General features: G+C 40.8%; 3 protein-coding genes across 10 annotated transcripts in view; 1 reads left to right on the top strand and 2 right to left on the bottom strand.

Annotated features, from left to right (window-relative positions):
• Positions 1-3,815, bottom strand: part of map4k2 (mitogen-activated protein kinase kinase kinase kinase 2) — a 47,970-nt gene extending 44,155 nt beyond the window's left edge. For 2 of the 4 annotated variants that reach the window (XM_042400990.1, XM_042400992.1), the window contains exon 1: positions 3,402-3,815. In XM_042400990.1, the coding sequence (XP_042256924.1) occupies positions 3,402-3,494 (93 nt within the window). In that variant the 5' untranslated portion in view covers positions 3,495-3,815. The remainder of the gene's footprint in view (positions 1-3,401) is intronic. The other 2 variants (XM_042400989.1, XM_042400991.1) reach the window with 1 other exon arrangement.
• Positions 3,816-5,211: 1,396 nt separating this feature from the next.
• men1 (multiple endocrine neoplasia I) lies at positions 5,212-16,914 on the bottom strand. 4 transcript variants are annotated; one of them, XM_042400626.1, is made up of 10 exons: positions 16,825-16,914; positions 13,071-13,553; positions 12,738-12,946; positions 12,461-12,589; positions 10,821-10,861; positions 10,618-10,705; positions 10,154-10,290; positions 8,128-8,272; positions 6,781-6,957; positions 5,212-6,493 (listed from the first exon to the last, which is right to left on the bottom strand). In XM_042400626.1, exons 2-10 carry the CDS (start codon positions 13,504-13,506, stop codon positions 5,972-5,974), a joined length of 1,884 nt encoding a protein of 627 aa, XP_042256560.1. In that variant the 5' UTR covers positions 13,507-13,553; positions 16,825-16,914; the 3' UTR covers positions 5,212-5,971. The 4 variants fall into 4 exon arrangements, with proteins under 4 accessions (XP_042256560.1, XP_042256559.1, XP_042256562.1 ...); XM_042400625.1 differs by lacking the exon at positions 16,825-16,914 and adding an exon at positions 14,960-15,109; XM_042400628.1 differs by lacking the exon at positions 16,825-16,914 and adding an exon at positions 14,756-14,887.
• The window catches only part of rtn3 (reticulon 3), a 32,094-nt gene continuing 20,752 nt past the window's right edge, over positions 16,368-27,709 (top strand). Inside the window, exons 1-2 of one of the 2 annotated variants that reach the window (XM_042400629.1) lie at positions 16,368-16,659; positions 23,860-23,907. In XM_042400629.1, coding sequence (XP_042256563.1) covers positions 16,569-16,659; positions 23,860-23,907 — 139 coding nt within the window. In that variant the 5' untranslated portion in view covers positions 16,368-16,568. The remainder of the gene's footprint in view (positions 16,660-23,859; positions 23,908-27,709) is intronic. The other variant, XM_042400630.1, reaches the window with a different exon arrangement.

Genomic DNA, 27,709 nt, shown 5'->3' with positions numbered 1-27,709 from the left:
AAAAAGCCTCAGTAATTTCCTAAAACATCTGGTCACTGTAGTTTTTAATCAAATGTTACTCAAACAGGAGGAAATAGTGCATTTGTAGGGGACTATTTTCAGTGGTGGATGAATCCACATTTGGTGTTGTAGTGAGTATTTCTGGCAGCAGGACAATGTGTGGGATTGAGTCAAAATAAACTCCAGTGTTTGTGTTCATGGTGATGAAGGAACATGTCAGCCAGCGTAACCGTGTGACTCATTGATGTGTTTTTAATAGTTTGTCAGAATATCTTGACCTTTGCTACTTCAATTTAGAATAAAAAATGATTTTTTAAAACTGAAGTGATTTCTTCTCACAGCCTCTGAAGCCTGTTCATCATCCGTTTCACTGATACTGCTGTGACATCACCAGGCTGAAGTGTGAGAGCACCTGAGGACAGGAACAGTATCTAGTCGGAGCTGCAGGAGGTCATGGATCCAAACTAATTAGAGGGTTGAACATGAGCTCAGAGTAGAGTTTCCTCTCAGTAATAGCCATGGAATGAGAGTCCATTGAAAGCCCACACAGTCACATGTCCAGAGTTTTTGACCAAACCCACCAACAGCAGCGGTGGGAGGTAATAATGTGCTTTTGTCTGTTACTGTACATGATGCTGTTTCCCCCATTCAAAGCAGACATATAGCATGTTACAGTAATACACAGATAGTATAGAATACAAATATAAAAGCTGAATATTGCTCATATCAATATGTAAGCGCGTCTTTGCTTGTAGTGATGAAGACCAACTCCACACAGCTTCTTAGCCTCTTTGAGCTCTTTGTTTTGGTTTTACAGCCTCCAACTTAACTGTTATAATTGAGTCTCACCACTCTCATCAACTTAATTTAGAGCAGCAGCAGGCAGCTGTTTTCACTGCACACTACCTGCTCAGCACCAAACAGCAGACAGACACAGTTAGAGACCAGCTGGGGAACATAGTGGAGCATTTAGCAGCTAAACAGACAGATATTGTTCTCAGGAGTTGGTGGAGAGCCAATCAGAGCCAAAAGGAGAGAGAATATTGGACTTTTATTCAGAAACACAACGTTAAAGTAATGCTAATGCTGCTCTGTACCTGCTGGATGTGTATGTAGGCATCTATAAGGTGATAATATGTTCATATGATCTTATCATCAATGATAAGAGGTTTTCCTGTCATATTTAACCATAAGACTTGAGCATTCTCACTGTTACTGCTGTACTTGTGTCAGTCACTGTAAAAAAAGAAACAAGAAAAGATGGTGCCAAAGCTCATCCCAGTGCTACAATCAGCTCCACTCCACCCTGCTGCTGTAAATTAATGAAGAAATATTATTTAAGATTTGGATTTATGAGATAAACAACTGAAGTCAAGAATAAGTAAGAAATAAAACTGGCCAATTCAAAGTTGCTCTTGTAAAAAAAGTGCAGCCTATGCTGAAAGATTATGAACACAACAGAGAAGCTGAAGTTTCTCATCCAAGAGTTTCATTTAGACAGGTGACAAATGAAAGGAGAGTCTCTCCACCAGCATCATCCAAACATCCAAATGAGGGAACATATTCTAAAAGAATGCTGTTCATCCGTCCAGCAGAGTTCCACACACCTTACTAACACACTGCATTACTTTCATCGGTCAATTGTCTGTGCTGTGTGCAGCAGGAGCAGTGTCACGGCCTGTCACTGCACTGATTGAATGACGCTCCACAACATGAAATGCGGATGGGAGACGATGCACACACGGCCTATAGACAAAACCACTGCTAACAACTGAAAACAGATCACTTCCTATGCAAGACGAGAAGTCTCATGGGAAAGATCTAGCAGCAACAGAGAAGACTGTAAAACAGGTTTCATCTGTTAAGACTTCAGCTATGGCGATTAGACTTTACAACTAAGTTGCAGATGAGGGGGTCGCCCTCTGCTTCTAGTCAGGCTGTAGAAAAAGAGAAGAAACAATACAAATTCTTGTGTTGCCTCTGCAGGATGCACAAGGCACCGGGGCGGGTTAACAGCACAGGATGTTTGCATCCTGACACTCAAACCATCTAGTGAATGCAAAACTTTTCTACCAAACACATGTTTGAATAAAGTGATTACCATCAACTAATGATGATTTTAATTATGATTCAACTGCTGATTATTTTCTCAATAAATCAATTATTCATGTGGGTCATAAAATGTGAGTGAAAAATCTGAAGTTCCCAGAGCCCATGGTTACTCAAACTGTCATTCGACCAAAGTCCAAAACGACCAAAGATAAGCAGCTTATAATCATAGAGGAGGATGAAACCAGGAAATATTCACTTTTGGGGAAGCTGGAGGGAATTTTTTTGCCATATTTGCTCCAAAAATTGCTTAAACAATTAACAAAATCATTGCTGAATCATTTTCTGCCAATTGATTAATCAACTAATCGTTGCAGCTCTGCTTACCATGATTAAATATAAATCATTACTCAGACGTGTCTGATGGTAATATTGGTAGAATAGAAGTACAGGACCAGTCAAAGGTTTGGACACACTTACTCATTCTCTTTCTTTATTTATATAGCAACATGTCATCTCATCTGGTTTATGCTTCGTGGGATCATCATTTGTTTTCAACAGGACAATGACCCAAAACATTAACACTTCTTTGATTACTACATAATTCCATATGTGATATATCATAGTTTGGATGTCTACAGTGTTGTTCTACAATATAGAAAATATTAAAAAATAAAGAAAAACTCTTGAATGAGTAAATGTGTCAAACTTTTGACTGTGTGTGAATTTCTTTTGGTTATTTTTATTTATTAACTGTTGATTTTACAGAAAAATCTATATGTCACATTTAATATTGCAACATGAAATAAGCGTGTCTGTGTTGTCAACCTCTATGAGACAATATGAACCTGTGGCACAGTGATGCAACAGCCTGTCACTGCTCTGTAAAATACCTGGCTGATAATAAGGGACACTGAGGTTCTGTAATGGTTGAAAGGGTCTAATGACACCAGCACACACACACACATTTTGGATCAATTCCCTTAACAAGCCTCTATCGTTGACATGAATTACTACACTTTTAACTAGTTTTCTTGTAATGTGGCCATCATTTCGACACTATTATGTGTAATCTAGAGGAGGAAATGCAACGCAAAGCTGCATCTGTGTATAAAGAATAAGATCATCTCTTCCCCATCATGTCTCAGGTCATGTGAAAGCTGTCACAGGTCGCTGTGTAGCTGATACGTGACTGACACTTCTCCAAAACACAGTTTCACCTTGATGTCAGGAAGTGAAATGCGGTGAGAGAATCTTTGTTCATGAGCTGACACGTCCTGATGGAGGCTTTTCTCTCTCTCTCTCTCTGTCTCTCTTTCTCGGTTGAAACACCAGGAAATGTTCTCACTCACCTTGAACACATCTCCATAGGTGCCGCACCCAATCCTGTGGATTAACTGGTAGTCGTCTAAAGGGTCCAGGAATGACACCCCTATCCTGTCCATGTTTGGAGACACCTCTGGGTGCTGTGCTGTGAGCCTGGCGGGCTTTCTACTCACACATCCCAGCTGTTGTTGTCAGAGGAGAAAGCAGCAGCAGCACAACACTCTGACTGACTGACTGCTTAATGGGAACTAATTGGATCCGACTAATTGCCGGTGTATCGATCAGCCTGGTACACACAAACACACATACACATACACACACACACACAACTCCGCGGTCACTGACACTGACACACCACAGCGTCTGTGAGCGAGTAGTCCCGAGTGGTGCTGCTGGAGTCAAATCACGCATGAGCAAACGCTGCACACTGTAAAAAATGTCAAGACAGCTGCTTTTACCTCTGTGTGAGACTGCTGTGTTCTTCGTTTCTGCTCTTGTTCTTGTGAAATTATATTTTTCTAAATCAACATTATGAGGGAGCCTGATTAGTTCAAATGTTGACTCAAAATCAAAATTATGAGGAAAATTAGTCACAAAACTATGAGAGAAGTCAAAATTAAATTTATCATAATGTTGATTTAGCAAGTTGAAGTTTTGACTCAGCTCATAATTTAGATTTACAAACTTTGGCATCTGATATACTGACTTCAAAAGTCAAATTTTATTTTCACTTAATATTGACTTAAGATCTTATAATTCTGGCTTAAAAAGACACAATCTCCACTCATATCTGATTATATTGAATCATCATTTTGGCCTGCTAATATTGACTTAGAGCCAAAAATATCGACTTTGTGTCTCATAATTTGTACTTTGGTGTAAGATAATATTTATTAAAGAGTCAGCGCTTTTACTATCCAATAATATTGAAAGTATCTCATAATTTTAGCTAAAAAAGTCAAAATTGTGACAATATTGATCTCAAAAGTAAAAGTTTCAACTGTCTAATAATATTCAGTAATATATGTGGACTTTAAAATATGAGATTTTGGCTTGTATGTCTAAAAAGTGGAAATCTCTCCTTATGTTGTACTTCATATGTGATTCAAAACGTTATCAGTATTATCTAATTATATCGACTCAGTGACAACAATTGACTTATTCTACATCAAAATCATAAGAAACTTGGTCAATATTATAAAATATCTCATCATTTTGACTTAAACTTACACTATATAATTATATTTTATTCTTTTGTACTCACATTTCATATTTTTTAATTTCCTGGTAGAATGGGCTTCCATGCTATTTGTTTATTAGATCTCATTATATATGTCATATATTTTGGCTTTTGTGTTCCATGTCATTTTCAATCTATTTATTATCTCGGCCAGTTATGTTGTTTTTTTTGTGTACATTTGGACATGTGATTTATGTGCATATTTATTAAGATAATAAAACCAAATTTCACTGCACTGACGTCTGGTTCATGTTTGACCCGGTCAGGAGACTGAAATCTGTCCTCAATCTGCACCATCAATACTGAACCACAGTTACATAACATGACGCACCAAAGTTAACTTTCATTTCGTGACAGTTATTCTCAGCACAGACTCTCCCTCAGCTGCTGTCTGTCTCTTCCTCCTTTATGATCTTCACGCTACATTGTTACAAAACGGGCTGTAGTTGACATGCAATATCTCCTACTGCAGAACATGAAAGGCTCAGGTGGGCCTTCTTTTTTTACAGTGTGCAGCCTCTGCCTGCAGATGTGTCACCTATGAGCCTGTGTCCTTATACATATATATATAAGACACATCATCAGACCTCATCACATTGTATTTTCATCAGGTCTTTATTACTTGCAGATACAAAAAAAAACAAGAACAAAAACCACAAGTCATCAAGCAAATACGATGTAGCAGGACCACCTAATGTGGCTCCGTGTCAACAGTGCATGGTCTTTCTGGTCTTCTCTAATCATTAGAATCAGGCCTAGCTCAGCTATCTTCTAAACTAAAGGCCACCTACTTTAGAAAAGAACAAAGGCAAAGTAAGGCAACATAGAGCTAGCAAGAAAGAAGCTGTCGATATAGCAGAAGTGGACAATGTTACACAGTAACTATCCTAAAAAATACTCACTTCCAAGGCTTCAGTCATGAACAGGTTCCTAACAGTACAATTTGATATTTACACATCTGTACGTTGAATTCTGGTCATCCTCATTACTTTGGCTTCAAAACATCCACATGAAAGTCAATGAGAAGTTAATGGTCAGTGTGCAACTGGATGCCCATAAAAAAAAAACTAACTAATCATGAGTGAACGGTAACGAATCGATCACACGAGGCAGCTCCCAGAAAATCAGTTTGATTCTAGCTTGATATAAACTTGATATGTGATGCTTAACTTAAGATCATCTGTGCAAGTCAAATATATTGCTAGGAACTATGAGGATACTGACTGAGCGGGACTTCTGGATGAAAACACTGGTAAAAAGGGTTTACAAATAAAAGCGAGGTTAATCAGGTGTCCGTGTTTCTGTTCACAGTATGTCTCAGGGTCTTGAGAATTCCTCCTACAACAATCAGAATGTCTAGAGTGATTTGCGTTGCCGCTTCATGAAGGACATGGAGTAATCCCCGGCCGGTGTGCTCTTCTGCCTCTTCATCTGGACCTGCGACTGGGCTGTGAGCTGTAGCTTGATGGCGCTGGAGTTCACCTTGGCCGCGCACAGCAGCTCCTTCATCCCCTTCATCTTCTCGCTCTGAAAGGCCACGACGGGGCCGGCTGAGGAGGGGGACGCCGGATGCTGGGGCTGGGGCGAGGGCGCCGAGTCCGGGCTGGGGGACTTGGGTTTTCCTTCGGCGTCTCCGCCCCTCAGGCTCTGGGAGGAGCGACGGCGGCCCCCTCCTTCTCCCACCTTCTTGGGCTGGGCTGGTGCTGCGGTTTGGGAGGCCGGGGAGGTGGGGGCGGCGAGAGGGGAGGAACCCTGCTCCTCTAGCTTGGACTCCCTCCTGGGGCCTCGTCTGCGGCCCTCCCGAGGGTCCTCGCTGGACTGGTCGTCGTCATCCGGAGACTCCAGCTCTTTGATGATGATGGACACCTTCTGACGCACCTTTGTGAATCAGACGTAAACACGTTTTAGCTACAAACAGGATGTCAGTGAATGTTTGGAAATCTAATTTCCTGCTTTTTAAGAAAGAAGAAAGAAACAAAACCTTCACATGTCCAAACAAAAACTAGTTTTGGTAGCTTTAACTTACAATTTGCTTGAAACCCTTAATGTAGCTAACAGAAATGTGTAAAATGCTAAAGCATCATGTGACCTGGCTCCTGCACACTGCGTTTGTGCTGGCTGTAGCTGTTGTGAAGTTCAAAGCGGAGCTATTTTAGGTTTCTCACCTGTGCATCAAAGCGGCTCAGAGACTGGACCAGGTAGGTGGCCCAGCCCACATGAAGGACTGGTGTGGGACTGCCCTCCTCCCATTTGCAGATGCCGTCATAGAAGCGCAGCAGGTGAGCGAAGCATTCTGGGTCCTGGAGTGCTGAGAGGGCTGCTGCTGCTTGCTTGGGATGCTCCTGAAGAAAGATGATGATGCAAAGGGAGGGTAAGAGTTCAAAATAACTCAGAGAGAACACATCTGGCTTGAAAATGACAACACAGTATGTACATTTTAGCCTCATTCTTGTCTTGACATTGAATTATTTAACACTTGTGTTCTTTTTAGACTTCACATGGCTTTAAATTAAATGTATCATACTGCCAACAGGTATTATTTTGATTGTAAGCTTTAAAAATTTGAAATAATACCAAGAGATACCAGGAGAATATCTGTAATGATCCCTCCAACAAGACACATGCTTCTCAGATGGGGTTTAGAAAATTATTATGATGATATTGAAGAAGTGATTCATGTATTTTGGGCATGTTCTCATCTAGCTGGATATGTAAGTGATATGTTGTGTATTATGTTTGTATGGTGAGGAGATTATTGTCTACCCTACATGTCGAAAGGTCACTTAACTCCACCTCTTCCTGCTGTCTTGAGCTGCCTGTCAAAAAGCTACAGATAAGCTCTTCCTCTGCAGAATGATGATAACCAGAACACTTAGTAATAGCAGGTGTAAATGCAAAGGCCTGTGGTTGGATGTCGTTATCCGGATACACATCACAGGTAAATACAAGGTGAAGACGGTGTCTGAAAGGTTGTTTTAAGGATATAAGTCCATGCAGCTGAACCAGAAATAGCATCTTTCATATTCCACGCATTCTTCTTCCTTGTCAAAACCTGGCTCCTACATTTCCCACAATGCAACTCTAACGCCAAAAATTCAGTTGGACATTCAGGTGTTATGCTAGTAGCAGCTAATGTATCCTGGAGCTGCTATCCTGCTTCCAGCTGAGATGAGGAGCTACAGAGGTCTCACTTCTTTCTAACTCCACACGCCCAGGTTTTTTTTCGTTTTCATACTTGTAGTCTTCAGCCCCAACCCACGCTGACTCAAGTGACATCACTTGAGGCAATTCATCACATTTCAGAGGCTTTCTGCTACTTTTTTTTCACAAATGCAGTAGTACTCCACACACACTAATGTGGAAAATCAGTGGAGTTCCCCTTGAGTTCTTGAGTTCAAATGTTTTTCTTTCCACTGACAAGCAATAAAAAAAAAAAGATCCTACTATAAAATAAAGCAGATCTGAGAGTTTCATCCGCTGTATTAACCTCCTCCTCTGGAGGGAATGCCCACCTTATCAGCTCCTTCTCCTCCCTCTCCTCCCTCCCCAGGACTCTCTGCAGCAGCAGCCGTCTCCTTCAGCAGAGTGGGGATAACGTCGTTTGCAATGTCAAAGAACTCCTTGTAGATCTCCTCGTCCTCACGGAAATAGTTATAGCTGCAGGAGCGGGGGGACAGAGGAGAAAGACTTTTAGGATCAGAGGAGAGAAAGCCTGAATGTAATCCACAAAATACGCCTTAGATTAGGATGTGGTTTCTTCATCTACTGTGTGTGTGTTCAACCAGCCATTACAACATGAAGTTAAGAGCATTTGGTTAACCATTTAAAGCCTTCTAAGGTGTAATGTGGACCTGTAGCATGTTGATGTACTTATTGAGGCTTGTTCCAGCAGTCCAGACATGACAAGAAATGAACTCACGCCGCATAATCTACAAAGAATCCACTGTTATGCGCTCACGCACATATTTCTCCTTTGTAAATGGTGCACAGAGGGGAAAAAGGCTGAAATTGAAGAACAATGGGGGAGCAGGAAAGGGAAGCTGATAGATGGGGAGGGAATGTGTCGTCTGGTGGTATATTTAGCAGCTGCTCGTGAACAGTGTGTTTAAAGGGGAGGAGAGAGAGAGAGCGAGGATGCAGAGCTGGACTCTTCCTGGCTGAACCGCCGCACCCTCTCAGACTGACTGGCACTGGACTTTTTTGTGGTGGATGTGTCAGTATCGGGAGCTGCCACATATTCAGAGTGGGGGAAAAACTGCTGTATTGTAAAATCTCAACCAGAGCTGTAATTCCAAGCCTCACTTCACTTCACTTTAATACTTCTGTTTTAAGATAAGATGCCTGATTATTTCTTGTTGTTCATAGTTTTTTTATAGAGTGAGTCACATCAGCTCGCAATAGGTTTGCTTTCATTGCCATCTAGTGTTGGTCTGGTGTAATAACAAGTGAGGCGGCTGCTGGAGGCTCTGCTTTTGGATGATTATAAGTTGATTATAAGCTGCATCATTGATGACTTTCAAGATGTATTTTGCAGTTGAAGCTTTGAGGAGAAAGAACTGGTACTGTATGTATGGTATCTTCTTTAGTCCTCCAAGACAGTAAACATCTTTGGGTTGTGGACAAAACAAGACATTAGATGATGTCATCATGGGGAAACAGTGATCAACATTTTTCATCGTTTTCTGACATTTTACAGACCAAAAACTAATTAATTAATCAAGAAGATAACTGACAGATTTACTGATAATGAAAATAATCATTGGTTGCTGCCCTAGGAGTGTTGGAGGAATGTTTCTTGGTGTGACCTGTAAGATCATCATCTTGATACATACATGAAACTAACATGTGAAGTCACATTAATCACTTTTACATAATGGGGAGCATGTATGAAAAGGACTTGAAAACGTACATCACATGACCATCACATGACCATTCATATATACAGCATGTGCCGGTGTAAGCAGGAAGCAGATAGTCTACTCTGCTGTGCTTAGTTGTAGAAAATACTACAGAGGAAGAACAGCAATGGTGAAAAGTAAGACCAGAGATTTCTTTGCTTGGACAGACGCCGAGGTGGAACTTTTACTGGAAGTAGCATAATATTGTTTTCTTCTGGAAAAGGGTCATGTGATAGGGGCATGAAAAATCGGGGAAGGACATATTGTGCCTGATAAGACCCAATCAGGAAGCAAACGTGGGTGTCAGCGTCATCGTTTTCATCGCTTGCCTGTCCAGACTAAAACAATCCCTGAGTTTTTCAAACTAAAACAGGGTCAGCAGCGTTTTAGTCTCCGTTTTAGCGGTTTGAAAATGCCGGAGTAGTGTGGACACTAGGTATAAACGTAGCAAACGTATTAGTGTGGATGTAGCCTAAGAATACTGTGTACTTATCTTCCCAGTTTGAAATATGACCTGACAAGTTCCATTTGAAGGCAGCTTAAATAAAGAAAAATAATCACCAAAAAAAAGGAATTATAGTCCTATAGTTCTTATCGTGAACCTGTAAGACACTAATGTGTAAAAGCAGTGTGAACTCACTCCTGCATGACCTGAGCTGCCTTGGCCCAGGCCCTCAGAGCGTCCCGCACATTCCTGTGCCTGTAGTGGAAACCAGCCAAGTACATATAGGGGTAGATGTGCTCGTTGTTGTAGTACTTCTGAGCAGAACTCACAGCCTGAGAGAGAGAGAGAGAGAGCACAGGAACACACTTCCTATAAAACATCCTGATCAAATGGAAACAATTGCAACAAGCATTTGTAGCACCATCATTACACTGGATCATCTATAACCAGTACAGTAATTCAACGGTCAGTGTCAGTTCTTGACAAGTAGAGCTGACTCTGTCTGGTTGCTAAGTGCATGTCTGCTCCATAAGACTGTTTCCAAATAGTTGTAAGTTGAGTTGACAATGAATAAAGGTTTTAAAATGCGTCTCCTGTTGATATATTTAAAAAGGAATAGTTCAACATTGGAGCCTGTAAAAACGTATTGCTGAACTTACCTGGAGGTGGATTTTCAGAGGGTTCTCTTTGCCTGGGATTGGATCCTGGTCTTCAAGGTCTGCCAGAGTGCCCATGGCCATGGGATATCTGGTATACAGGACAGGACGATATGGACTTCAACACAAACTCTTTGTAGTGGACGGGCAGGCAGTGAGACGTTCAGAGAGAATCACATGTTTACATTACAGCAACGAACACTCACCTGTCCAGGTCTCCTCGTTCATACAGCAACCAGAGGAGTCTCTGTTTGAAAAAAAGAAGACAGATCATGAAAAAGCTTCCAACAAAGATAAAGAAGTTAGGAGTCACTGGCTGGGTTTCCATCCAAATATATCATACATTTTAACCAAATTTTCAGAAAATGGGCAAAAGAAAATGCTCATTTATGCGTGTTGTGTGAATATTAGGAGTTGGTTCATGGAGATAAGCAGTAGATGGTGCTAATTCTCCAGTCAGGTGCTATTATACTACTGTAGAAGAAGAGGGCTCAACAAGATAAACAACCACCAGTGGAACCTCAAACAGTGATGGAAATATGATATTTATGTTTGTTTCAAGTAGTAATTTGAGGAGTGTTAGTCTCCTCATCGCTACACACTGATCTGGTATTATCTGCCAGAGAGCTCTGAAATCCCACAAACTGAACTGTTTTAACAAGCCGACATCTGTTTGGCGAGAAATATCGTTTTTTTCCCGATAGTGGGGGTCTGAGCTGAGCCGCAAGTAACCATCACCAATGATTTTTTACAGGACAGCATGCCAAGTTCAAAGGTCAAAGTGTGTTGGAGGTGTGCTGGTTTGCTCTAACAGAAAGAGCCACTGCCAGCAGCTCTTTGTCTAATTGGCTTTTTTCACCTTCTACTGTTCCTGCCTGTGATATTTAAAACTGATCTGCGGACCAAACAGTGCCAAATGCATCCATATATATATATATATATATATATATATATATATATATATATATATATATATATATATATATATATATATATATATATATATATATATATATATATATATATATATATATATATTTTTTTTTTTTTTTTAATTAATAGGAAAATTAACAGGAACACATTGTTATTCCTTTTGGTAATTTTGGCCTCCTGTTAGATGGCCAGTTGAAAGCTTTTAATGTGAAGCAACAGCAGCAGGAAATGTTGGGTTTGGATTCGCAGTAATTTAACACAGCTCCAACATGGCTGAAAGCGATCAGTAGACAGCCAAATAAGGTCAGACTGCCCGAATGCAGATTGCAAATCGTGGTGACAAAAGATTGTCACTCACAAATAGCAGGTACATTTTTATGTCCTACAGTGCTCTTACATGTTCATGCATCGGACAGAAGTACGGTGTTTGTTTTGATGAGGGAAACATGTCAAAATGAACATGAAAGTAATTGATCTCATGTAGAAAGTCACAGTTTGCATGTTGCAGTTTATGTGAAGTGAGCTCCAAGAACAGGAAGGACAGCTCCAAACCACAACTACAAAAGAGGCCACAGAGGAAACACCTGTTGAGGCGTGTCTCTTTCTACCATTTCCAAAAAAAGTCATTACTATATGACTATATGACTTGTCATTACTATATGACTATATGACCTGTCATATAGTAAGCACCTTACTATATGACAAATGACAAAGATGATGGGTATAATATATTATAAACAATCATTTATGCTACATAAGTACATCAGAATTCTTTAACATTTATTTCACTGCTTCCTCCAGCATCTACTGTCAAACTGAAACTTTCCATGTGTTGTGTGACGTTAGAAAAAAAATAAAAAATAAAAATAAATATGTAACATCCCACTGCAGACTCTACGTGTTGCATGTTCACCTGCTGTAGCTGCAGGAGCTCAGAGCTGTCCGTGTGCAGGTCCAGTGAGGGGTTGATGGCACAAACCATAAAGGCCACCTCCATGTTTCTGTCACACTTCATGTAGGAGCCCTTCAGATACAGCCAACTCTGAGGGTGACACAAACACACACACAGGACAGGGTTACAGCCATGTGAAACCTTACATATGATGCGCTACACATCTTTCAACAATGTATTAGTCTCTTGACGTGCTCAGGGGGGAGTTTACTGCTAGGAAGCTGAAGGTAGACTTCACCTTCTCGTTGACTCCTGCTGTGACTGTTTGTCCTCGTCGGTCTTCGTTACCCTTTCCGTGCCAGGTGACCTCAGCCGTCTCTTCGCCGTTTTTGCCGAAGATTACCCAGGCGTGGTCCTCAGACAACGCCAGGTGGACATCCTTCAGACCCAGCACCTGGCAGGCAGCCACCACCGCAAACGCCACCCCAGAGCTGTCCAGTTTTGTACCTGGTTCAAATTTGACAAGACTTATTTTAGATTACTTGACTTTACCTTTAGTTTGATCAAAGACTATACTCCTCATAACATCATCATAAAAAATGATTTCCTTCTAATATGTGGAATGTGGTACCAGTGATAAGACTGAAGAGGGACTGGATGTGGGCCCGGTCCTTGAAGTATGAGCGGCTGAGACTGTTCCAGATCACGTCTGACACTTTCTTCACCAGTTCCCTGCTGGACCCTGCAGCAGTCCTTCGGTACTGGGACAGGTCCACTGCTCCTCGGATCTGTGCTGTGAAGCGCTCATACAGTGCTGAAATCATGCCCAGCTCCACTGTGGGGAAACAGGAGTTGGGACAGTCCGGCTCCAGTGGTTCAAACCGTACTCCTGGAACGTTTACGGGGATGACCCGGTTCACAGCCAGGAAGTGCTCGACAAAGCCCAGGACCAGGGAGAGAAGGGCCAGGTCTGGCTCAGACTTGTGGAGCTCAGCCTCAAACATCTGAACCACGCCGTCGATCCCCCGCAGGGGAAAGTGCTTCTTCTGGGCTGAGTGCAAACCCATGATGTCCACTGTCAGTCACTGCTCAGATGTTCTCCTCACCTGCAGTACTGAATGGTACAGAGCAGTCAGTTCAACTCAACATCAAAACTGGTATTATTTCTCTTTTTGTCAACAAATCCCATTAAAAGGCCAAAACCAACAATATGTTAGTGCATCTCTCACTACTCACTGTCTGTCTGTGGGATTGAGTCAAAGTAAACTACAGTGTGTGTTAATGGTAATGAAAGAACATGTGTAACAGTGTGACTCACTGACAACAACAGAGCTCTATGGCACAGAGGAATAAGATATATCAGGTTTTGGATACACACACAATAATCAATTACTGCTTTTGCTCTTTTCATGAGATAAATTTAGAAAGAAGTATAGAATATTGCCAGATTTATTCTGACATTTGTGATTCTATCCTAAAAATTCCCCTTTAAAATACATCAACATATCCTACTCAGTAATATGTTGTAAATGCATAACAGGCTGCTCACAGAACTATTCAGTAAACGGATTCAATTAGTTTTGCATAGGAAAAACTGTTATGTATGAATACAGGTTATTTTTTTAAAAACTTAATCACTCTTCGTTGTGCGAGTTTTTCTTGTGCTTGCCTCAGTATGTTCATCCCGAGATAAAATAAACAGCTCTACCATATTGAAGACTGTTTACTTACATAAGTTACACACAAGTGTGTCCTGTGCAGATAAGCAGAGCAATATTTTTTGTCACACATTTAACCGCGCTCATACTGTCCTCTAGTATCTGTCAGGAGTAATAAACGCGCCGTTTATAATCCCATTAAACCTCATTCCGCCCGTTTCATGAGAACAGCCGCAGGTTAAACAAATGAAACGCAGAGTAACCCTCGGCTGAGCAGCTGGGCTCGTTGTGTAATGTAGTTACATCAATGCTGCTAACATGGCTATATGGCGCTGTGGTGGGCGGGGCACTCCCACTGCTTAGCATGTACATAGTAGCTGATGGAGGTTTGTGATTGCAACTAATAACGTTACGCCTACATGTCGCCGCCACATCGCATGTAACATTACTTAGACTCTTTCAGTGCAGACCGAAATACTCCCTTAAGTTAATTAATTTGCTAGCAAGACTTGCAGACATAGGCTAACTAGCTAACTTACTAAGTTAGGTTAACGTTAGCTGCCTACTTAGGCTTGCCATTGGTATTACTTGGCCAAATGCATACTAAGTTGTCTAAATAAGTGAGATAAAGTGCTGAAATGACGTTGAGATAAACAACCTGAGAGCCGCTGGATGAATGACTGCTGTAGTCAGAAGGAGCTAACGAGCTAACGAGCTGCTAGTTAGCTAAACTCACCACTTTTGGATAATGCTTATCTACCTAGCACTTTCACAAAATATATCGCCTCAATATGCCGCAACACCGACTCACTCTGACCTCTTATCGACGCCAAATCTGACCAATGTGCAAGAGATTACGTACCAGTTTTCTCACAGCCTCAGCCACATGTTTTTGTTTGTGTCCCCTTCTTTTGCCGCGCAGTTCAGTCTGCCCGAAAGTCACTCGGGGTGTGTAACCAATCTCTACGATGCGTACTGGAGCAGATTTCATAACGATTTGTAGGCCGTAGTCAAGCGCAGTTAAACACGGATAGACCCATCCCTATGGTTGCAGATCTAACCCACTGCGCATACGGTTTCCTCTCATGTATGCTGGGAAATGTAGTTCATGAAATGTGAATATGTGAACACTATCAACAGAGGGCAGCAGAGTGCCGTTATGTGAAAAATTACTACAAAATGGAACAAAGGTAAACATTACATAATGGAAAACAGGTTCCAGTAAAACCATTAATTTGAGAATTGTATAATAGTGTGCTGTAAAAATGAAGTCCATCATTATTCAACAGTTTTTTAAAGCGTGGCTGTACCTGGCTGTATCCCAACCAACTAACATCAGTTAATCCAGTTAACTCATATTTGCCTAATTGTTTAATAGAATTAATTTGGTGACATTTACTCGAAATTCAGTCTTTAACAGAGCCTTCCATTGATATAACAGCTAATCGACGAAGTACAAAATGCCACTTTTTGTTCAGAGCAGGTATGACATAGCGTGTTCCTCCCCTGATGTGTTCCGCCCTATGCTTTTCCCCCTTGCCACAAACAACTCACGACTGGTTAAGAAATATATACATGTATTACGGTTCTGCACAATGTACAATAATAACAATGTGTCTATTGCACATTGCGCACTGTATAATAATAATAATTCTACTCTTATTTTATTTTTAAATCATATTTCATTATATCCTATGTGACCATTTGCACAATGGATGACTAATACTATTTTTTTTTTATCTATCTCACTACTCTAATTTTATCATATGCTACGTATATAGTTATTGCACAATGTATAATAATAACATTTTCTATTTTATTTTTATTTTATTTTCATTCAACTTTTTTTTAATTAAATTTTATTTTATTTCATTCTAATGTTGTGTGTGATGTGTGCTGGATGGTGCTGTAGTGACACTTCAATTTTTCTCGGGATTAAGTAAGTCTTTCTTATTTTTATGTCTTGTGTTCAGGAATATTCCTCCTGCTGCCTTCACGTGCTGTCGAAAATGTCTAAAACAGGCTTATGAGCCGCTCAACAATGCGACACATTCCGTCTAATGAAGTTGGATCAGTGTTGCTAAAAGGTATTTTTTTTAAAGGCAGAGGGTATGGAGAATAAGTCAACGAGTAAAGACAATTATACTAATTTAATGTTTGTATGCTATTGTAATTGAACGCAGGGATCAGTTCTATTTGTGAGATAGGAGTTCATACAGGGGACCGTGAACGTGCCTCCACCCCCCGCCCGCCGCCCCCCCGACATGTTTTTTCCCCTCCTCCATAGTCCGCCTTGTTTCCCTCCATCTCTGTCTCAGTGCTCGGTGTTTGCGTTAAGGTGCGGATCCGAGTCCCGCTCTTGGGGAAATTTGAGGAAAGTCAGTCGTCATATACACCTTCAAAGGACAGGTTAAAGCTATTTTAACTGAGACAACATCGCCTTTGTGCAGTTGCTTTGAAGCTAAAGTAAAATGGATCCAATGACTCAGTCCGCCCAGATATCATCGTCGCAAGGGTTTGCCGATGGACACAATTCTGCTGCCAAAGAATCAAAGCTATCCGGTAAGAAAAAGCCTAACGTTAAGATAGCTATATTACTGTTAATTTTACCATTGATGACTATACTATGTGTCTTTTGTTTTTATTAATAGATTCATTAATGTTTTCATAGGTTTACGTTGAGTCCGTAACGCCATAACGTTTACTCAACTTAGAGCTGTACGTTACCCATTGTAATGCAGACACCCTTTTCTTTTATGTTGTCAGTAGTTAGCCTGTACGTGGTTAGTTGAAGCTTGTCTCAGCTATAATGGGGAACACCTGTGGTAGTCAACATATCCGGTCTCACGGCTAAAGTTACCAATCATGCCTTATATTCAGCTGTCTTTTATGGCGATAACGCCAAGCAAAACGTCTTTTATGAATGTGTCAGTATTGTGTCGCCATGCTAATAAACGGATATATATGTAGTAACGTTAGCCAGTGTGGTAGAGCATGAGGTAAGACAATTAACTGAGCAGTATATTCGGCCAGTCGCAATAAACACAGAATTATAAGATTGCTGATGATTAACGTCATTAGCGGGGCTAATTCGGAAAAATAGACATTTTATTAAAATACGTGCTGCGTAGTACTTTGGATACAAGCCGAATTTGAATATGTAACGTTATCCAAATGATTGTTAATATAGTCTTACGTCATATTCAACGATGTGAGCATGTTTGTTAATGAGTAAATAAACATTACATGAGAGTTTTTGTAACAACATTTGCTGTGACAAAGCGTTATCAGTGCTAAATGCTGCGATGCTCTGCACTGCAGATACGTTGTTACTGGGCAACTGCCAATGAAGGGAGGACCTCTTAAAGGCGCATTGCCCTTTTTTGTCTCGTCTTGGTAATGGTAACCAGACCCAGGACAAAACCTCATGGCAAAGAGCTTTAGTTCTATCATTAATTTTTTGTCTAATTACTGTCGTCACTTTTATTAATGTGTTTGTTTTTTTTTTAGTTTTTCAGGTTGACTAGGTAAGTCTAGTTAAAACAAAGGACTAGTGTTGTCCCCCAGGGCCTTATAGACAGGTTATTGTGTATGAGGGAGTGGCAGCTTCACCATCACTGACTGAGTGAGTGAGTGTGTGTTTGTTTGTTTGGGTGTGTATTAAGCTTTCTGATTTGAGCTCCACGGCTCAATCAGTCACTACATACGAGCCATTTGAAAATCCTTCAAAGCCATGTTCTGTTAATCTAAAGGATTGTAGGCTTTGTAGACTTATGGCACATGTGGTCATGGGCGTCAACTGGATGTGGCAGGGTGTGGCGCATGATGCCTCACTGAGACTCAATTTGCTCTCGAAGTTCTTATCATAAAGGAAAGCAAAAATTAAGTTCATTTTTTTAGAAATCTACAAATATGCAGGGAGATTTCAAGACAAGATTATTTCCATGCTTACCATCATGGGATGCATAGTATGATTAAACACTTATGACAACAATGAACAAATTATAATAATAATTATTATTATATTGGTGAGCAACTGTGGATAGCTCCACTTTGTCCCAGAAACTTGGCAGCCATGAGCAAATTACACAATTTTGGTGCATTATGTTATTTTTGTTTTGTTTTGTTTGACTATTTTTGGCACTTTTGCGAGAGACAGGTATGACATGCAAAAAAAAGGTCCCTGTCTGGAGTTTTCTACTTTTTGAGTTTTTTAATGAACATAGAGGACATTTTTAAAAAAAAAAAAAAATCAGTAGTGGTTTATACAGCCATGGCAAAGCAGCACAACTACAGAAAACATGGCTGTGAAAATAGTTTTCTGGGCTGCCTGGACCAAATTTAGAATAATGATGATTGTTTATTTAAACATTCCACAACAGATAACAGGCATTGCCCTCTGCAAACCTTAGTCATTCCAGCACTGCTGAGTCACCTGAAAAATATGGGCTTTAGGCCATTTAACTCTGCATTCACATCATATGGAAAGACTGTGTGTAGATGTGAGGGGGTCCCACTCAGAGATATTTTTAACATATTTGTTAAAGTTGGCTTACTTTTTCCAACTTTTATGCAAAGGAAATATCAGTATTTTAGTGAATGGACTCATAGAGCCATATTCATTTGAGATAAAACCAACAAAATAAAGAATTTTTATTTTGAAAGGGGAACTCAACTGGTTTATTATTGATTGAATCTCTCAGTAATGTTTCGACTGTGTTTAAGCAGGAATGTTTGAAAAGCTTCACTGTGTTGCTTTGAACAGTCATTCCATATGAAGTGATTGCAGCATGAAAACATGATGTGTTTAGTAAAATGTCTAGTAAGTGCGAGAAAAGTGGTCAAACTATGAGATATCAAATGTTGGCCTTTTATTTTGTGGAGCTGCAGAGAGAAGCAGGCTGATATCAGAGACACGCCTTAATGCCTAACTCCCCTGTTTGTTTATTTTTTTATCATATTTTAGCAAGAAGCCTCCCTGTTAATTTACTCCTGCTTTTAATTTTCTGTTAATGGAAAAACTCAATACTCCCTCCGTGTTTAATTATCTCGCTAAATTGAGCATAATATACATTTCCACAGCACTAATTCCATCAGGACAACAGAGATCCCTTATTTATTCACTAATTGTTTAGAGTCAATTCTCCTTTTCTTTTTTCTTTTTTTTCTTTTTTGTTGTGATCACATTAAGTTGCTGAACATCACTTCTTGGACAGATGTTTCACATTAGTCTGCCACATGTTAAACAGCATCTGTCCCTGTTCTGACAGGCTTTTAAATTGAAACATGTACAGGAAGTGTTAACTTACATTAACAATGGCTTAACATTTATTAGTGAATAAAAATAGTATTTTTGTTAAAAAGAGAAGATGAGAGTGTAACATGACGTGTCATTAGTGCTGTAGGAATGTACAATATCTGAATTTATCATGTGATCAATTGGATTAATTAATGAATTAATTAATGTGTTTTATCCAGCCTGTATTAGCAACCAGCCATTATTTGTTTATGCTGGTCTTTTGGCATGCTCATCAATTGTACTTATCTTCTGAAAACACCAAACTGACATCCCTGAAACACTGCCACATGACTTATCAAAGTAGCCTGTCAAATATATCATTACAGTCCTTTTTATTTATATCGCCCAGCTCTTATTGTAGTAGTAGTATTTTTATAGTGCTCTGTACTTGAATGTCACAGCCACCAGAAGGCCGGCCAGCCTCTCCAGCTCCTGTCCGCAGCTGAGCCCATTCCACTCGACTCGCTCACTGATGAGTGACACTAGTCACAGAGGAAGTGGCACACTTCAAAAATGAGGACCTCATTTCTCAAACAGCCTTGCGTCAGATATTACAGGGGAAGTTAGCCTTGGAATCCATTTTTATAATCCTCCGTATAATCTCACAAGCAGGAAAAAAAACAGTTTAAAGTGTTTCCTGGCGGAACATTTTTTTGTAAAAGGTACTTTGAATTTGGTGAGATTGTAGGAGTAGTCAGACTGTTCAGTGTTACAGCTGCCTCTGTGCTCACATTTTCTTATAGGAATGTTCTACTAACTAACCTTTTATATTACTGGAGGCACCAAACTCCACCGTTTAATCTGTGACTTTTCACTGAATGTCAGTATTTTCATACCCTTTAGAAAACAGGAGAACTGTGTCCTTTTCCTAAAGTTTTGTTGCTTTACATAACATTCTGTCATTTAGATGATTTAACACGGCTCCAATTACTTTAGCTAGTAGTTTTCTGAACTTAGTTACACACAGCTCCACTCTCTTTTTTTCTTTCACAGTTACAAGCAGGACACAAGTACTCTGTTTTCTTCAAAGTTGTTATCATTCTCATATCGTTCTCACCAATGTTGTTTAATGAACTTATATTTCAGATTTCAGTGAATTTAAATGCTTCTGATTCCTTACTTGATATACGTTCTCCCTGTTAAACACTTGAAAGTGAAGCACACAAGCAAAGCTTCAAAGAACATGGAGTTCTTTCCCCCCCCCCCCCCTCTCTCTCTCTCTCTCTCTCTCTCCACTCGGCTTGCCAAGACGCCCTCTCTCCTTCCTCCACTCCCCTCGCTGGAGTGGACCATATCACCGAGGTCACAGAGGCAATCAAATAGCCCCTCAGGGGTAGATGGTAAAGGATAGCTGGGGCACCACGACAGGAATGGCAGGCATGGCAGAAAACCAGCAACCCTACCAAGAGATGAGCCCATGAGGCCTCAGGCAGCCGTGACAAAGCTGGCTTCCAACCCATGTCTGCCTGTGACATATTTAATACAGAGGAACCATGGTATTCAGAATGTAGATTGTGATTGCATGAAGGCAGTCTCACTAGGGCCGGGTATCACCACCGACCTCCCCGTTCCATTCTGATTCACAAGGTCCCGATTCGATTTTCAATTCAATATCGATCAAATTGACCCCAAAGTAGTTACCTTAATGTACTTTTTACTTAACATGACCAACACACTACAGGAGTCAACATTATATAATGCAACGCCTCAGACTCTACAGTCAGCGAATATTAACTGAGCAGATAAAAATAGTGTTTTTTTTAGTGCAGAGAGTGTGGTGGAGAGGCGGTACGCATCATGAAATCCAAAAACTAGCTTGGTGTAACGTCTGGTGTGAGGCTGCTGCTGCTGCTCTGGACTGATGGCTAACCTTACTCTTCACCACGCTGCAAGAAGTGCGCTGTCCACACTGCTTTTTTTTTTTTTTTTTTTTTTAAACCCAGCCCTAAGTCTAACCTTTTTCCCCCCCAGAGATGTTCTTCACCCAAAATGATCATTTCCACAGTTAAGGCACCTTTTACATTCTGATTTTTTGGGATGTCTGAGAGAAAAGTTGACTATCATGAGAGAAACAGTAAAATTTTCAGATGTCAATCCAAAGCAGTGATCCTAGATCTCAATGTGTGACTCGTCCACCAATGATTGATTTTGAGCTTTGGCAACCAAACCCATTCTATGGCAAAATTCTGACAGTGTCATAAAGCTTTGTGTAAAGCTGCTCCAAACAATATTTGAAGTAGTAGTTGATCCACTCTGCACTGCAGGTTCCTTTTTTGCTTTTTAACCTTTCAGCTCATAGTTTTGCTTTTTCCAACCCTTCACTCTTATCAGCTGCACATGTAGCAGCATCAGGCAGTTGTTTTTAGATAAAAAGCTTCGATAAGCTGACTGTACACTACCTGCTCTGTACTAACCACAGACAGAGAAAGTTAGTGACTAGCTGGTGAACACAGCGAAGCATTTAGCAGCTTCAGGAGTTGCTGGACACCAAAAACATTTAGAGGGGAAGTGAATATTGGACTCATACGGTGGCTGTAACATGACTCCAAAGTAAATAGGCAACAGTCTGCTGATATTTTTTTAAATAACAACTTAATAAGGTGATAATATATCATTGCATTACATGCTCACAACCCCCGTCCCTAAAAAATCGAACAACTGTTCTATACTCCACTCCACTCTGGCTGAATGTTTCTACATCTATACCTGTTTCCAACGTGTCTTATGTATTTCTTCTGTCACACATTTTCAACTCATTTGCCGTCCTCTTTAGATCTCCATGTTTGTGCATTTTTGTTTTATTTCCACAACTTAACATTAGTCAGAGTGCATTTTACAGACATATTCCCATAATTACATACTTTTTTGTTTGATTATTGTGGCGTTACTTTATGTATGTGTCGATTTTATCTATGTTTATTCATCCACCAAACAAATGGGAAGTGAATGTTCATATTTTACCAGCCACTCAACGGATAACCATTGTTTTTTTTGGCTTATGAGTGAAGCAAATCTACCAGCCACTTTGTTACCAGTATTTGGCTGGTGCTTTTTGTTTCCTGCCTTGACACCAGTTTGCCTCCCGACAAAGTGTGGAAAAACAAGTAAGACGGAGAGCTTGCATTGTGGTTTTTATAAAAACGAAGGCGCGGTGTGTTGAGAGGGTATCAGCTGAGTGAATCTGAGAGCAGGAATGCTGCAACGCAAGGGCACACCAACCCCAACCTGCCCAGCTTGTATACAGTCCAGTTGAGCTGGACTGAAGAGGAGAAGCCACACCTGCCCTGAGTAAAACCTAAAAACACACATCTTCAGTCTTAACTTTTCACTCAAGGAATTTCTCTCTTCACCCATCTAATGACAGAGTATGAAGCCTGAACTCCTAATGACATCTCTCCACCCAGATGGAGACGGTTAATGTTCTCAAACATTCACATGAAATTCACAAGAAATGCCTGTAGAGTTACACTATGTGGCCAGAATGAAACAGACAGCCTAACAAAGTATGTGGACAGCTGAGAATTCCACACATATTTGATAGTAATACGTAAAAATGTGACACCATGTTCATTAATCTGCCAGTTTCAGGCTTTCCAGCAGATGTTGGAACCTGGCTGCAGGGATTCGCTCACACTCAAGACACAAGAGCACTAGTGAGGTCCAACACTGATGTTGGGTGATGAGGTCTGGCTGGTGTTGGACGGGGCTGAGGTCACGGCTCTGTGCACACCAGTCAAGTTCTTCCACACCAAACTGGGGAAAAGCATTTCTTCAAGGATCTGGCTTTTGTACACGGGGGCACTGATCTGTTGAAACGGGAAAGAAACATAAACCGTTGCCATGACGTTGGTAGTGCACTATTGTCTAAAGTATCATTATAAACTGCAGGATTAAGATTTTCCTTCATTGTAACAAAACAGGAAAAACAGCCTTAGACCAAAAGTATGTGCACAGGGCTTGACCACATACGGTTAGCAACAGAGCGCGCTCAAAATGTTTGTGTTCTGTTGGCATCTAGCATAGCAACATAAACCGTGAGAAAAGTACCATAGAAGTTTAAGAAATGTCGGTCTGCTGGTTGTAGTTAACTCGTGGGGCGCACTTCTGTTTGCTCACAGCAACACTGAAGCAAAGTGAGAAGTGCTTTTGCCTGACGCTTGTTATAGTACATTGTCTATTTTTCTGTCTCGGTCTTGCCTGCATAGCTAATATAAGTGCATGTGTTAAAGTGACTGTAGGTTTATTGGAGTGAACATGAAGAGTTAATGCATGGGGCGTCTGGTGTAAACTAGTATTTTATAGTAAGTAGTTTTTGTGTAGCATGTAGAGTTGTTAAGGCTGGATAAGTTAACTCTTCTTTCTTTATTGAAATGCCTTTGAATGGGTGCAGCGGATAGTAGTTCTTTTCTTCTTCTTCTTCTTCTTCAAGGATGATCATTCTTCTGTCCTCTTTATTTTTTCAGATTCCTTTCTTTCCTCTTCGCCTGTATCTCTCATTCAGTCTCCTCAAGGCAAGTGTATGGTTCTCTTACGCTGCTCGCCTGCTCTCTCCCTCTGTCCTGTACTCTCTCGCTGGCCTGCCGCTGTTTCCGCTCTCTTCATCCCTCTTTCTAGTGCCCCTCTCCTGCTAGTAAGAGTCCAATAAAAATAGAAGGAACCTGCAGAGAAAACAATAACATAATGAACTCCAGTCCTAACCCCAGCTCCTTCCCTAGCTCCACTGGTCTTTACTCGCCCCTCCTCCTTTTTAAAACCATGTCATGCTATCCCATCTGTTTCCAACTGCTGACCCTCAGTTGCTGCACTAATTGTAAGTTAGCCGGGCAGCACAGCTCCTCCTCTTTTCAATGACATATGGCATTGGTAATTTCCTTAACCACCCCCAACCCTTGCCTCAACTTGAGATCATCCCTCTCTAGCTCATGCCGTAGATTCCCACCTTGACATATTGATAGGTTTCGTCCTTAGGTTATCGTTAAGGCTGCAGGAAATGTCTTTATCTATAGCAATAGTCTAAGCAGCAGAAGCTCAACCAACAGCAATTGTACAGATATTTATACATGTGGTGTAAAGACTAATGTGCTTCAGTTGCCTGAGGTGATCAAATTGGCGTAAATCACCAGCAGTCAACAGCACAAATCAAAACTTTGTATTATTAGACACGTAACACCTTGCCTGTGCAGCTGCTAGCAATCTGATCCATTTCAGTCTTTACCGCCTGCTAGCGAGCATTATTTAGGTCAGCAGCACTCACTGTAGGTTCAAGATAATCCCAAGATTGCCACCTTATTTTAAGAAAGCAGAGAAGTTCAAGTTCACATTGTGTGCGCAAGAGCAGAAACCTAAAAATGGATCAGGTTGGCGTCCCGAGGGGGTGGTCCTACCTTTCCTTCTGCCCTAGTATCCGAGCTCCCCCCCTCAGCCCCCCAGTAGCAACCGGGCCCCGGAGGAAGAGTGGCACTGGAGATATCATCCACTGCCCAGTGGCCTGGGCCTGCCATCGCCTGTGGCTGCTCACTCGCACCTCCACCCCACCCCACCCCACTATCTGCTTATGGCTTTGTAAGCTTTTGTGCATGTCTCACATCTTTGCTTGAGCATTAAAAAGTAGGTTTTCTTTGACCAGTTTTGCTTCTTTATTTTCAGATTCTTTTTGAGCTGTGATATTTTTTTTATCAGTGTTAGAAGTCTATACTTGTGTGAATCAATGGTAGCCAGTACTGTGAAAGTAGTGTTTGTTAGATAGTGATATATTAGGATAGATATAGATGAGGCTATATGATAACATGAGCCACAAAGTATTCTTAGTCACACGTTTCCACTACACACTTATGTCACAAACATCCAACCTATTCACTCCACAACCTAGTGAGTTATGACAGGACATTACTGCACCCTGCGGAATTTGAACTCTTACTGACTCACCCTCCTCTCCGGAAAGATACTGACTTGGTTCATGCGTCATGTTTTACCAGTAAATTAATGCCTGAGATTTCAGTGCACTAAACTAAACCAGTTCCTGTGTGATTTTTAAACATTCCATTGTTGAATTGTGATTAAATAATCTCAGCTCAAGGACCATGTACTGGCTTTTTCTGAGCTTTCAACTGCTTCTTACAGTCTCCATTAATGAATGGAAGTGGCTCAGCTAGTGTCAAACATCAACATCCAACTCCAAAGGCCATCTTTGAGAGTCTACAGACTCATATACTGATCCAAAGGCCATGAATTAAATTTTATGTTCAGAGTAGAGAGAGGTTTTTGCTAACTGGAAAACACATAATTTTGATAGCCAAGCCACATACATAATCACACACCTCCTACTGCAGAGAGCAGATTACATAAATAAGACATGCAAGGCTACTGATTTGGCAGATGTTCCATGACCGATGACTTATCACCAAGCAAAGTTGTTGACAGCTTTATCTGAACCATGTTCATAAAGCCACTCCTGAATTATAGCCCCACTGGAAGTAGTCTAGGTTCAAAGCAAGTAGCCCCGGCTCTTCTAAACATCCATGGCCATATTCTCAGAGCACTAGCTGTTTCGGAATTTGTTTACAAGTACAGAGCCAAGGGACTACAACGCTGTTGGCGAGATGGAAAGTCCATTCATGTGGCCTAGTTTGAACAAGGCATTGTATTGTGGCGCAGGGGAGGTGGCAGTCCTAACCAAAACAAAGTGGACCAGTCAGTTGGGCACCAGTGGAAAAGTCTGTGTCTATACAGTGGCAGGGGAGGGGATGGGGTCATGGGATCATGCTGACAACACGGCTAACACTGCAAGGTTCACTTGAAGTAGGAAAAATCTGAACCTTGCATTAACCTGACCAACTAGTCAAACCTTTTTTTTTTTTTTTTGAAGAGTGCTTGCTAAGTAAAGCTGTCGTCAAATAGGTGGATGTTAGCATGCACAGGTTGAGCTGAGCAGCTGATGGTCACCTCCTAATTTAGCTGCCAATTCCCTGTCGTGATGGCTTGAGGCTGGGTGTTGAAAATGACATGGAAGATCATTGGTGCTGAAAGGGATCATGTGATTGTTGGAACAGTTGCTTGGAATATCTTTGGAACTCTGTGGCCTCCAGGATAGCCAGGGGCCACATGGCCTGGAAGGGGGGCCCTGCCATCATAGTGGACATAATTATGATTAACCGCACAGAGACAGTAGTATTACCTAACTCATGGCATTTTTTTTTTTCACCATTTTGGTATCAGAACGTTACATAATTTGCATGTTGTTGTAATCAGCAGTTAACACATCCTAATGGAGAAGTAACTGACCACAACAATGAATGCAAAGTATTTGAGTTAGATATTTTTTTTAAATCATCATTTACTTTAAATTGTATTTGAAATAAAAATTGTGCAGAACTACAAAGCTTCCAGTCTATTTTGGATTTTCTAGGCAGAAATATTTGAAGTTTAATTACAATACACTTTTGTGTAAACCAGGAAGTACAGAAGTATGATTGGCAGGTCATAGCTGACAGGTTTATTGGCTGTCCACACACTGGCCACGTTTTCTTGATCAACGAACGAGTAGAATGAAATGAAATATATGAAATAAATAGACAGCGAATTCTGTCTGGTTTGTGTGTCCGTGTCTTGTGCAGGTTGCATTGCAAAAGGTCTTGCAATACAGCTCTGTCACAGCAGCATTTAAAACGGCAAAATTACATCATGAAATCAGTTCATTTCAGTCAAGTCACTGCAGTCATCCGCTCCCAAGGGCGAACTACATAGGCGTGAATCTTTCGTGTTAGGTTCTGATCTTTGCGTCTTCACAGTGTAGAGTCCAAAACAGAGGAACCTGTGTTGTGCCAGCTTCTTTTATAAGTCTGTTCTGTCGAATGTGGAGTATAAACTGCTCCACAGAAGAGAAATAGTTTATGGACAGGAGACAGAAGTCAATAAATGGCAAGCACTAACATGTTCACAGCTGGCTGATGTGTTTTCTCACCAGCACCAGCTAATTTGCCAATTATCACTGAGATTGCTTACTATATCACCACACTTCTAGCACCATCTATTTCATGAGGACTTGCGGATGAACTGTATGTGTCCTGAACGTGTCTATATATTGGACCTACTGGTTCTGAACGAGTGTAATGCTCACCAATTTAATAAGAGCTGAGGGAGTAAGTACAGGCCGGCTTTATCTCCTTGACCTGGCTTGTTTCTGAGCTTGTCATTTTGTATCATACCAGGGTGTTGAAAGTATCTTAATATAGTCAGTACAAGAATCTCTCATGAAGACACTTACTTAATGTGAGCAGTTTGTCAGCTTCTCTTATTGTGGTTTGTTTTCTGTTA

This window comes from Thunnus maccoyii, chromosome 22 (assembly GCF_910596095.1).
Source record: "Thunnus maccoyii chromosome 22, fThuMac1.1, whole genome shotgun sequence".
Lineage (NCBI taxonomy): Eukaryota > Metazoa > Chordata > Actinopteri > Scombriformes > Scombridae > Thunnus > Thunnus maccoyii.
The sequence above is the reverse complement of the archived record's forward strand: the minus strand, read 5'-3'. Positions and strand labels throughout refer to the sequence as shown.